Genomic DNA, 12,897 nt, shown 5'->3' with positions numbered 1-12,897 from the left:
GTGAATGCCTTGCTCTGGCCCAGTGTCTAGAGACCCCTCCAGTGGCCCTCTCCCCATACTGGTTCCTTTTCTCTCTAGGTAGGAACTAATCTGGGAGCTTGCCTGTGGTGCTTGCTTCTGGGTAAGGAGGCCATTACAGCCGTTTCTTCTTGACGGCCGTTACCCTGACCAGCCTCACCGGCTCCTCCCTAGTTTTCCTTCCCGTGACAAACAGAACTGAAGCAGACACAGGTAAGGGCCAGGAGGCAGAAGTGGCCCCAGCTTCACTTCTGAGTCAGAAGCTAATTCCATGGATCCGTATTCGTTAGAAACTTCTGTTTCTCAACAGTCTCGGTGTGTTTCCGAGAAGGTGAGTCACGTGTTTCAGTTCAGCAAACGCAGCTTCTCCACCCAGCGGAGACAGGCTATGTCAGGTGCACGCCCCACATCTTCGTTGTGTTTTGTTGTTAGACAGGGTCTCACTTTGTAGCCTTGCTTGCCCTAGAGCATGCTGTGTAGATCTGGGTGGTCTTTAACTCACAGAGATCCTCCTGCCTCTGCCTCCTGAGTGCTGGGACTAAAGGTGTGCATCATCACACCCATCAGGCACACACATTCTTTTCCAACCCGAGGCTTTGTTTCCCCATTGCTTATTCCCAAGATTGGGGGGGGGGGGCGGTGCTGTGTAGGTGCTCAGATACAGCCTCTATGAGCAGGCTGGCTGGGGGAGCCTGTGAGCATGCTCACAGCATGGCTGGTGACAGGATAGTGCCCATGCTTAGTAGGACTGTGTGTGGCTCCATTCTGGATATGGTCCAGCTCCGTAAGGAGAGCAGTTTGACTGGCACGGAGTGTCTCTCAGTGTTTGGGGGAAGCAGATGGAGATCTTAGAGTAAGGGACAAGAACGTGTTCTAAAGAGGGACACAGGGGAGTGTGTGTGTGTGTGTGTGTGTGTGTGTGTGTGTGTGTGCGCGCGCATGTGTGTTGCACAATCAACATGGAGGCTGATTCCTTCATTGGCTCATGTATTCTTTCATGTACTCAGTCAAGAACACTTTGTCAAGCACGTTCATGCTTAGACCCAATGCTCCATAGATGTGTGCATGCCCTTGGGAGTAAGGCCATGGAAAGCAGCTGAGAGCCTTACAAGGAAGCGAGAGCCGAGAGCACACTGGGATCTGACCGCAGGACAGCCGCTGTGGGGGCCCTGAAGGAGCGGGCTGGACAGATGACACCCCCAGCTCCTCACTGCGTAGCACACGCACAGCCAGAAGCCACAGGGAGTGTCTGCTTTGCGTCTGCTGTCCTTGTAAAACCAGCAGGACTTGAACTAAATGGAATCGGGAGGATTGGGACGAGGGAAGGTAATTAGGGTGAACGATCAAAGTGTACTATGCACGTGGGTAAAAAATGTCGCGAGGAAATTCATTGTTTTGTAAAATGAATATATTCTGATAAAATAACTGGGATTATCCCAGACATACAGTACACCCCTGTGCCCAGCGGCGGTGGGAGAAAGCTTCACTGAAAGCATGACCAGGAGCTGAGAACATGTACTGACTTTTAGAGCCGGCTGCTTCCTTTCAGGAGTTTAGGAAAGCATTAGGGCTCATCATTTAGATGGGAGGATTGTTTGCAATGGCGAGTAGCTGGCATCATGTGTGTGTGGCATCATGAAATAAGCAACGGACAGCTCTCTTCAGCTGCCAGAGCCTCTGCGACCTTCACAGCCAGCAGAGTGGTGATCCTGGGAACCAAGAAGGCAGTTCCGTTCAAAACGACTCAGTTGGTTTAAACGTTTGGAGTTTGAGCCCAAGTAGTTTATTTCAGGCATATTTAAGCACAGCACAGTTTGATGAAAACTATTCTGGTGATGATAACAACTATTCTGGTGATAACTCAATCCCACACGCACAACAAAGCATCCCCTGAGGAACAAAATAAGCTAAATACAGATCAGATGTTACTTCACTGAAATTCTATGTAAAGTTCGTGAAGGTAGGTTCTGTTTTTTGTTTTTGCTTTTTAAAATATTTTATTTTATTTTATTTTATTTTATTTTATTTTATTTTATTTTATTTTATTTTATTTTATTTTATTTTATTTTATGTGCATTAGTCTGAGGGTATCAGATTCCCTGGAACTGGAGTTACAGACAGTGGTGAGCTGCCATGTAGATGCTGGGAACTGAACCCGGATCCTCTGGAAAAACAACCAGTGCTCTTAACCACTGAGTCATCTCTCTAGCTCAAAGATAGGTTTTATAGATTTATTGTGAAAAACAAAATTTTTGATAAGGGTTTAGGAGAGGGTCCAGTGCCAGAAAAGTCCCTAGCCATACAGATAGTGCAAAGGTCACCAGGCTAGAAAGCACATCTGCTCCCAGCCTCCATCCGGGGTGGGAAACAGGGATTGCTCCCTTGAGGGAACCACCCTATGTGCTTAACACTCCAGGCTCCCCTAGCGCTGTGTGTGAGCGGAAAGACCTCCATGCCTCCTACATTTTGTCTCTACGGAGATGTTAAGGATAATGAGAAAGATTCATTATAGCAAAACCAAATAAATTATGAAGCAGTTTATAACAGAAAAATATCCCTGGAAGATATTTGTATTTTTGTTGTTGTATGTATGTATGTGTATTTGTATGGGTGCATTGTATGCATGGGTACTTATGCATGTATAAGAAGGTCAGAGGTCAGATTTCAGTATCTTTCCATTTTTTTAGATAAAAGACTTATTTACTTTTATTTTTTTATGTGTGTTTTGGCTCTCTCTCTCATATATATATATATATCACATCATATGTGCGCTTGGAGCCCCTGGAACTGGAGTTACAGAAGGTTATTACAGCCTTGTGTGGGCTGTGAACCAAACTGGGTATCCTTTAAGAGCAGCTGTGTTATTCACTGCTGGGCTAGCTCTTCAGCTCCATCATGTTTTCTTGAGACAGGGTCTCTAATTGGCCTGGAGTTTGCTGAGCAGGCTGGCCAGGGAGCCACAGGGTCTACCTGTCTCCACCTCCCATTTTTTGGGATTACAAGTATGAGCCACCACGCCTGGCTTTTCATCTGGGTTCTGGAGATGGAACTTAGGTCCTCAGCACAAACACTATACTGACTGAACCATGTCCCTGATATTTAAAATTTTTTAAATCATCAAGACTGTCTTCTTTAATATACTCTTGGAAGCCAACAAGACAAAGACAAATAAGCAAAGATGATGGATGGGTAGTCAGCTCACCAAGGAGGAGCCAGAAGGCCAGAAAGCACAGGGAGGGTGCTCCCGCTCAGGCAGACACACCCAGAAAGCACAGGGAGGGTGCTCCCGCTCAGGCAGACACACCCAGAAGGCACAGGGAGGGTGCTCCCGCTCAGGCAGACACACCCGCATGGCAGCGGGGCACCTTCAGTTCAATGGCGTTGGCAGGCACTAGAAGGTAGGATGATGTCAATCCAGGGGGGCTGGCTGTGAAGTGAGGGAGGAGTCCCCCAATGCCTGTTGGAGGGAGTGTGCCCCATGCCTGTTTTCTGGAGGCATCTCGGTGGAATCTGGTTGACCTGAGCATGCATATGTTCTCCACTCAGTTTTGGGTTCATGTCAATCCCATCCAGTCCCATGAGGCAGCCTGCATGGTCTGTCTCCCCACCCCGCACACACAGCACAGCGTGCAGAACCAAAGGCTGGGAGGGAGTCGGTCCTCTGCCACTGTGAGAACTGTCGAGTAGATGCACACGTAACACCACTTTGCAAATAGGCGGCAGCTGGAGGACACAGACTTGACAAATCCACAACTGCATGTTCCTGTCCGAAGACACCATGTTGAGTGAGATGCTGGAAAGACCAGGCTATCAGGATGCTTGAAAAGTAGGCACACAGAATCCAGGTGCTGTAGGCAGTGCTTCTAACGTGTCCACGTCACTAGAACATTACCCACCAAGCAGGCGTGGGGATAAAGAGGCTAATAGAAAGACAAGGAATAAGAAAATAAAGAGGCCACCAGGAGAGCCTGCCAAGGTCAGGGAAGAGACTGAGGGTGTGAGGGACTCCATTGCCTGCCCAGAGCACTTTAGGGGCGTTCTACGTCCCAGCAACAGCTGCGCCCATTTTAAACGTACATTTCATTTACATTTTGCTAAATACATGCATTCATGTAACTAACACCATGATCAACAATGAATATTTTCATAGCTTCAAAAATCCCACTGTGTTCTGCCTTGTGAAGTTCCCCCTTACCCTCAGACTCAGGTGGCCACTGATCTGTTCCTAGGTCAACAGATTATAAATGCTTTCAAGTTTCACACACATGAAATCATTTAGTTGTGGTGTCCTGTGTCCTGATTCTTTCATCCAGCATAGCTGATACTTAATATTTATCAGTTTGTTCATTGCATTTGAAATGGAATAGCAATATTCCACTGCATGGATGTACCACAACTTTTTTTTTAATCTATTAAAAAACAAGAAAAAATGATTTCTGGAAATGAAGTCTGAGAATACGACGCACACGTGACAGGAGAGGGGCAGGGGATGCACAGATTTGTACCTGAGCTAGTTCAGAATGTTTGGGGGTGTGGTTAGCTTCCCAGGTAACACAGCAATAACGTCTAGTCCCCTTTCACCTGCTGCAGTCAAGTGTAGCAGGCATGCCTCCGAGTTTGAGTTCGGGATGGATTCTGGCACGGTAACATTGAATTTGGGGAGATCCTTGTGCAGGAAGCCTAGATATTTTGGTCTCTACTTGGAGTGTGTTTCACTTCAGACAAATGGACCCCAAGCCTGCCTTGTGCTGTGAGCCAGTCACATCTCATCGGAGATGTTTGACAGTGCAAAGTCAAGGACACAAACAAAGGCAACTCCTGGTGTGTGTGCTTGCGCTCGCGTGTGTGCTCGCATGTGGCAGGGGTAGCTGCCAGGTGAACTGGATATAGCTGCTACTGTCCCTAAGGCTTGGCTCTTCTGTTTACTGATTTGAGGGTGCTGGCCTCCAAAGATTGTTCCTGTATACACTTAAAGAGGGGCCCTAGGAAGCTCAGGGCTTCAAGGGTCATTTTGAGGACACAGTCTTCTAAAAATATTGACTATGGGTAAACAATGCTGGGAGAGAATGAGGAACCTACCCTTTCAAACTTAAGTTGTACAAGTCATGATTTAGATATAGATTCCGTGACCATAAAAACATTTTAGGAATTACTAATGGTGATGTTCACACAACTGTGAATATTTCTTTTTCTTTCTTTCTTTCTTTCTTTCTTTCTTTCTTTCTTTCTTTCTTTCTTTCTTTCTTTCTTTCTTTCTTTCTTTCTCTCTCTCTCTCTCTCTCTCTCTCTCTCTCTCTCTTTCTTTCTTTCTCTCAATCTATCTACCTCTCTCTCTCCCTCCCTCCCTCCCCCCTCTCTTTCTCTCTCATCTCTCTTTCTGAAGCAGGGTCTTGCTATGTACTAGGCTTCCTTGTAACTCATTACACAGCTCAGACTTGCTTTGAGTTTGTAATCCTTCTTCCCCATCTTCCCAAGTACTGGGAGTACAAGTGTGCGCACCAGGCCATCTTCAGCTATATTTATAACACTTAAATGCTTCAAAATGGTTAAAATGCCATATATGTGTATATGGTATATACATATGTATATGCCAATTGTATATATGCATAACATATATGCCCGTAACTTAGAAAAGTTAGTAAGTGAATTGTGTGTCGTATGAATTATGTCTTAGTTAACAATTGTTTAAGACACCCAAGACTTAAAAATTGTTTTTAAAATATTTATTTATCTTATTTTATGTGCATGAGAACTTTGTCTGCATATATGTATGTGCACCACATGTGTGCCTGGTGCCCACAGAGGACAGAAGAGGGTGTAGCATCTCTGGAACTGGAATTACAAATAGTTGTGAGCCACTGCATGAGTGCTGAGAACCAAACCTGGGTCCCATGCAGAAGCAACAAGTGTTCCTAACCTGTGAGCTGTCTCCCCAGTCTCCACGACTTGTGTTTTTAAAGCATCTCGTGCCTTTACAGAAGCTGCTTAAGTATTTGTACATCTCCGTTATTTCCGCGGTCTCTTAGAAGAGGATCAGCTTGGAGTAGCGTTCAGGCTTTAGCGTATCACCCTGATGTATATTCTCCTCATGGCTCTGGCCCTATGGTATCCGCAGGCAGCGTCAGAATGCTCACTCAGTGTCACTGGATGAGAGTCTGTGTAAGGAATGCTGCACAGTGCCCGGCAATGTGGTATTATTAATTATGTGCATATTAACCACATCTAAATCTGAGTCTTTTGGACAATCCTTCCTCATTTTAGTAGGTTTCAGGTACTTACTCTTTGGAAGCTAAACTGAGTCATGTTGGACCTTCCTTCCAATCAGTCACCAGGAAGTGATACAGCAGGACTTTTCATTTTCAGTTGTCTGTTCTGGCTTCAGATCTGCTTTGCTGAGGATGGAGGCTGAAGATCTTTCAAAGGCTGAGGACAGACCCGGGGACTCCAGTTTCCAAAATGAAGGCCAGTCCCCTGCTGTGCAGCCTGATTTTCCAGCAGAAGGGCAGCATCCTGGCCCCACTGCCCTCTGGGACATGCTTGAAAAGAAATTTCAGGAATACCAGCAGCTGATACACAAGAACCCGGAAGAACGTCGGAAGAGCCTGCTGAGCCTTCTCCCCCTGTTCTTAAAGGTCAGAACCCCAAATGTTATTTTATTTTTATTTGACATACAAGGACTATAGCTATTTGTGGGGTGCATTGTGATGCTTGGATACACCCAGTGGCCAATGATCATGACTGAGTATTTAGTGAGCTGTGTATTTCAGCCATTTACCTTTTGTTTCTGGTGAGATTGTGTGGATATTTCATTTCTAGCTATGTAGAAACATATTTCATTGTTATCGTGGGGACCCTGCTGCTCTTTGCCACCATAGGCTTTGAGACATTTGAGGGATGTCTAGAAATGAAGTTGGTGGTTTGAATATCAACGCAAGTGGTCTCTGATGAGTCGGAGAAGGCTTGTCTTAGTTGTTCATGAGGTGTCATGAAGTACTATAAACAATAAGGCTTATAAGCAATATGGAAATCATTTCTCCAATTATTTTGAAAAAAAAAAATCGGTAGATACAACAATACCAGCACCTGCACAGCTGAAACTCCTGAGTGTATATAAAACACCCTGGATGACTTCGGTTGACTGAGTTGGAATGACTAAACTTGAGTCTTCATTTTGGGCCCAAGGGGGAAAAAGGTGATCTAGAATGTTCTTTGAATGAAGGCAATGTACACATGTGAGTTTGAGTGGCTCCTGCTTGGAAAGGACTATTCCTGAGGTGTGAGGTCATGGCCAACTGGAGCAGCTTCTTGGTCAGTCAGACTGATATAGAAAGGGCGAGCCTTGTGGAGGTAAGACCAGGATGAAGGTAACAATGTCTTAATCTTGATCTAGGCCAGCTCCTCCCCAGGGCTGTGCTCTGTCTCCCTTTTTTAGTATCACCACCTTGTTCTGTCTTTAACTAGCACTACCCAAACTATACAAACATGCTCACTGACTTACCATGGTTTGACTTACAATGTTTTAGTTTTATGTGCAAACTAGTGTGTGGTCAGCTGAAATTGGGTTTTAGATTTAAGATCTTGATCATCCCTGGGGCTGGTAGTGTCTGGTATGATCTTCCCTCTCTATGCTGGACTTGGGCAGTGAGTCCCAGCTCCTGGTCAGCCTAGGCATGATAGCTGAACTACCAATGTCAAGCATGCTCAGTAGGTTAGCTGTGTTTGATGTATTTTCATTCACGGTGGGTTTGTTGGGATTCGAACTCATTGTAAATCCAGGAGCATGATAGAAGCAAATGGTACCTGAATAGAGTGATGCCCCAAGTTCAAACACTTAGCAGGGGGCAGAAGTAAGACCTTCAGACCAGTGTTGTGATGTCAGCTGAACAGATACTGTCATCCATGAGACCTAGTCAACACTCACCATCACTCTGCCTGGCTTGGGCTGACCGGAGCTGACCTGAGCTGGGCTAGGTGTTTATAGGTTCTCACCATAGTCCCATTATGGACAGGACCTAAATTTATGCCAACTCTAAGTGAGGAAGTCTGCAGATGTTGAGAGACCTGCCCAAGGTTATCCAGTTATTAGTTGGGAGCAGAACTGAACTGAAAAGCCTGCCTAATCTCAGCATTGCTAATCACTGGGCTCCTTTGCTCAGTGCTTGAGTTTGTAGGATGGGGCCTATCTGCTTTCCATTTCCCTGGCCCATACTGACTCTCGATGCAGTGGCTGGCTAGAGTCTTCCTTTTCCCTTGGTGACAAAATGATTGTCACTCCCTGCACACATGACGTTTGGGCAGCTGACTTGAGGGTGTGGCAGGCAGGGAAGAGGGGTCATTGCACCACATGGGAAGCAACCCAGGGCCAGTGGCTTCTGTAGCACAGGGAGCAACAGCGTCTCAGGACTGCTGTTCTTTGTCCATGCAACTGTGGGCTTTGAAATTTGAGAACGTTCCCCATCCTAGGAGCTCATGCGGAAGAAGAAGCATGCTTGGGGAAAGCATGCATGCACGGGTTCTAGCCTTTGGCTGAGTTTGCTCCAGGAGATGGGAGACACTCCAGGCCATACAAAGATACTCTGTGGTCACAGATAGCAGGGGAGCTAATGCTGTAGGTCTCATCGTTAAAAATTGTTCTTAGAATTTGTGCTTTGAGGAAAAACAGGAAGTGAGGCAGAGAGGGCCCAGAAGTAACTGTAAAATCCCTCCTCTCAATGCATAGAACTGGGGAGGTACATTGGAGAAATGGGAGATCTGTGGATGTGGTGGACTAGGGATTCTGTCAATGGGCTCACACTTTTCATGCAAGAGAGGAAGTCTCTGTTCCTTCTTTAAAAAATTTATTTCTTGTAATTTTTGAGATTATAAAATATTTACATAATTACTCCTATTCTTTGCTCCCTCCATACTCTCTCATATACCCTTGCTTGCTTTCTTTTAAATTCATGGCCTCTTTTTCATTAATTGTTGTTTAATACCACACACACACACACACACACACACACACACACACACACACTTTTTTTATTTCAGCAAAAGCTTTGGTGTACCACTTTAAAAAAATATAAATATACACATATTTCTAAATACATAAATATAACCTGCTCAGACCCTATAATATTATTCCTATACATATGTTTTCAGGATTGACCACTTGGTATTGGATAAACAGTTGGTGTATGATCCTTGGGGAAGACTATTTCTCTTGGTCTCAGCATTCTTTAGTTGCCTGTAGTTCTTTGTCTAGGGTTATATACCTGTAGACCTCTTGGTTATAGACCTCTTGAAGTCTTCCTTGTCCACATAGTGTATCTACTACTGTGTCCTCGTTCATCTCGCATTTGGTGAGACTTCATGAGCATAGCTTCCAACAGTCTTAGACGACACCATCTAACAGTGAACTCCCCGATCCTCCGGCTCTCACTATCTTCCTGCCCCCACTTCTTCAGTGATCCCTGAGCCTTAGGTATGGGAGCTGCATTGTAGATGTGTCTGTTGGGACTAGGCGCCACAACTCTGCATTTACCACAGCCTTCTTCTTGAATCTAGGTAGGTTTTGGTGCCTTGGCTAAAAGAATAGGGAAGGAAAACTTTTCTAGACACAGGGCTCAGGAAACTTCTGTGGCTGCTTTTTGTCACGTGGAATGCTGGGGTGCTCACTTGTAACGAATTGCTACCACGTGGTAGAAAGGTCAGATAGTCCTGAGTGAGGAGCCACGTGTGCAGGACTATGCCCATTCTCCCTCCCATTCATCTCACATGATCAGTGAAAACTAAAACAAAACAACCAAAACAAAAACAGAGACAAATAGAATTGTTGAATTTATCTTTGACCAGGGGAACATATGTGTTTGTGCGCTCGTGCGTGTGTGCGTGCGTGCTTGCGTGCGTGTGTGTGTGTGTGTGTGTGTGTGTGTGTGTGTGTGAGAGAGAGAGAGAGAGAGAGACAGAGAGAGAGAGACAGAGAGACAGAGAGAGACAGAGAAAGACAGAGAGAGACAGAGACAGAGTCAGAGAGACAGAGAGACAGAGAGAGGACAGAGCTGTGCCCACTCTTTAACTATTGATCTAATGGAGTGTGTTTCATTGAATATGGTCATTTAAAAAGTAAATCTACTGGTAACTGAAGAAAGATAAACAACACTGAATATAACAGGGGGGCTCACCAATGATTCTTTTAGAGTGTGATTTCCAGAGGGGACCCAGAGAGTTGGTGTCTCTCCTAGCTCCCCCCGAGTCCGTCCCTCCTTGCAGTGGAGACCGACGGCGGTTTGCTCTCACTGGGGGCTGCATTTTTGTTATTTTAGCAGAAGCTTCACTGCGCCAGCCACTTTCCCTTTTGCTCTGTAAAGAGGTTGCTCACGGTGCCACACTAAGCAGAAGCCTGACATAAAGCCCTGGGAAAGGCTGGAACTGAAAGGCAAACCTCCCAGGCCACAGTGAGAGTGATAATAATACCATGGTCAGGCAGGAAACCCAGCCTCTTTTTTTTTTTTTGTCCCGAGAAGCCGAGGTTTGCTCCCATTTCTCCTCATGAGCTTTTGTCTTTGTTATTTTCCTTTGGAGATCATAACACCATTTTCTTTCTTACATGAGAAGAGAAGGGACAGCCACAAGGCATGATGGTACAGCTTAGATAATGTTAGTACATATAAGTTTTGTTTTTTGTTTTAAATATTGAGCAATATTCTCTCAGCATGCAAGTCCCAGTTTGGGAAAAAATGAGGGCCTTTTGGAAGCTACTTTAACTCTTCGGAACCTCCACGGTACCATTTGGTGACTGATTGGCTCTGAGCACCAAACGGCACCCTGGTGGCCGGAAAGAGTTAAAGCAGCCTCCAGCAAGCGCCCATCACAGTCCCAGGAAGAAGCTGTGCCTTGGGAGCCCCAGCTCTGAGTACAATTACTGCTCAAATCACAGTGGCCCTATTTGCTTTATTGTCGCGTGCCTCCAGGAGTCCCATGGCTCCCGAGACAATATCCATGCTCCAGAGTCAATGGCCTGAAAATTGGTCTTTGAAGGGCTTGGGATTACAGGGAGGAGGTAAGGAGTTTATTTGAAAGTTTGCACAACAGAGTTCGTGGTCCTGGGGAAGGATAATATCCTACCTCATTCCAAGCCCAAAGGACTATTTTCCATCTAGGGATTATGTGTCTGAGTGACTCCTTGTTTCCTGGTGGTAGCTGTCATGCTCATGGATATAAAAAGGCTACTTGGTTGGGCTCCCTGTATGTGAAAGAATTAAACTCCTCCTCTCTCTCCTCTTTCTCTTCCTATTCTCCCCCCCCCCTTTTTGAGACAGTCTTATTATGTAGCCCAGGCTGGTCTTGAACTCATCATCTTCTTACCTCAGCCCCTGAGTGCTGGCACCACAGGTATGTAACAGCATGCCTGGCTGAAACAACTGAACTCTTAAGGCTGAACCTTGACTGATTCTGTTGCTCAATTCCTCCCTCACTCCCAGGATTCTAGTTTCATTTCTGTGGCTATGATAAAATTCCCTGACCAAAAGCCACAGAGGGAGAAAAGGGTTTACTTGACCCTTAATTCCACGGTACTGTCCATCAGTGAGGGGAAGTCAAGGCACGAACTCTAACAACTTAGCCAAATCACATCTATTGTCAAGGTCAGAGATAAACAAATACACTTGGGCTGTCTGCCTGCTTGCACTTAACTTTATCATGTCTTACATGGTTCAAGACCCCTGCCTGGAGAACGGTGCTACCCACAGTGGGCTGAGTCTTCCCATATCAATTAACAACCAAAACAAATCCCCACAGACATGCACACAGGCCAACTTGACTAGAAAATTTCTCATTCAGGCTTTCTTCCCAGGTAATTCAAGGTTGTGGCAAGTTGACATCTAAAACCAACCACTTCATTCTGTTTCTGCAAAATGGGTCTGAAAGCACTGCCAACCCCAAAGGCTGGTGTGAAGATCGGTGGGCATAAGACCATCCCATGATGCATTTCGCTGTCATTTTTGTTGTGCATTGTGGGTACTGTAATCCTTCTCTCTGCCTGCCAAGTGTTGTTGAAGACACACTGTGTCCAACGGTCGCCAGCAGTTTCATTGTTTTTATCAAAGTTCTAGAGTGCTACCAGCTCTCCCTCTGTTTACAGTCCTGTGTCAGCCGGGTCAATGTTTACAGAACAGAATTCAAAACACAAAACCAAAAAGTCAGACCCCATGCAACCCTGAGCTCAGGACACAGCACATGAATCCTCACCACCTGGTAAATACCAAATGAAACACAGTCCTGTGGACACACCGTAGAGACCATTCTTGCAAACATAAGCCATATTGAATGTGGGGTGTGTACTGCGTTGTCTGTGTGGTTGGAATTAGACACAAACAGCTATCAGTTTTATACAACAGAAGCTTACAGCACAGTTTGGCTGCTGCTATAAGGCTTTGTCAATGCCTACTGTGATGAACTTGCCTAATTGGTTCTCACAACATTCCATTTCTGGACTTTATTCATGTCAAAACATCCAGTTTTATATTTTCAGGGCTTTTTGTATCCTATTATATCAGCATTCCTCAATTTATTCACCCATCATCTTATTGCACATAGTAAGGTTTTTTTCTCCAATTCTCCCCAATCACACGTAAGGCCACAGAAGTATCTTGTCCAGCTCCAACATTTCCCTAGGGAACATGTCTAGGAGGGGAACTGGGGGCTCTAGAATGTGGTCCCTTTCAGTTCATTGATGAGTTTGCAGTGTAAGAAGCAGAAAAAATACTTATGCATTTCACAATCAAGAGACTGAACTTGAGACAAGTGACATTTTATTTGTTAGATGAAAGTGACAAGGATGCTCTGGAGGCCTGGCTGTAGAAAGCAGTGTGCTCTCACAGAGCCTGGGGCCTGTATATG

The 12,897-nt window shown here is 45.4% G+C and overlaps 1 protein-coding gene across 3 annotated transcripts in view; it reads left to right on the top strand.

The window, feature by feature from the left end:
* Wdfy4 (WDFY family member 4) overlaps window positions 1-12,897 on the top strand; it is a 254,176-nt gene that overhangs the window by 15,611 nt on the left and 225,668 nt on the right. For all 3 annotated transcript variants that reach the window (XM_006976744.4, XM_076544367.1, XM_076544368.1), the window contains one exon: window positions 6,401-6,650. In XM_006976744.4, the coding sequence (XP_006976806.1) occupies window positions 6,417-6,650 (234 nt within the window). In that variant the 5' untranslated portion in view covers window positions 6,401-6,416. The remainder of the gene's footprint in view (window positions 1-6,400; window positions 6,651-12,897) is intronic.

This window comes from Peromyscus maniculatus, chromosome 9, assembly GCF_049852395.1.
Source record: "Peromyscus maniculatus bairdii isolate BWxNUB_F1_BW_parent chromosome 9, HU_Pman_BW_mat_3.1, whole genome shotgun sequence".
In the NCBI taxonomy this organism is placed as follows: domain Eukaryota; kingdom Metazoa; phylum Chordata; class Mammalia; order Rodentia; family Cricetidae; genus Peromyscus; species Peromyscus maniculatus.
Note: the sequence above shows the minus strand (reverse complement) of the source record. Positions and strands in the feature narration are given on the sequence as shown.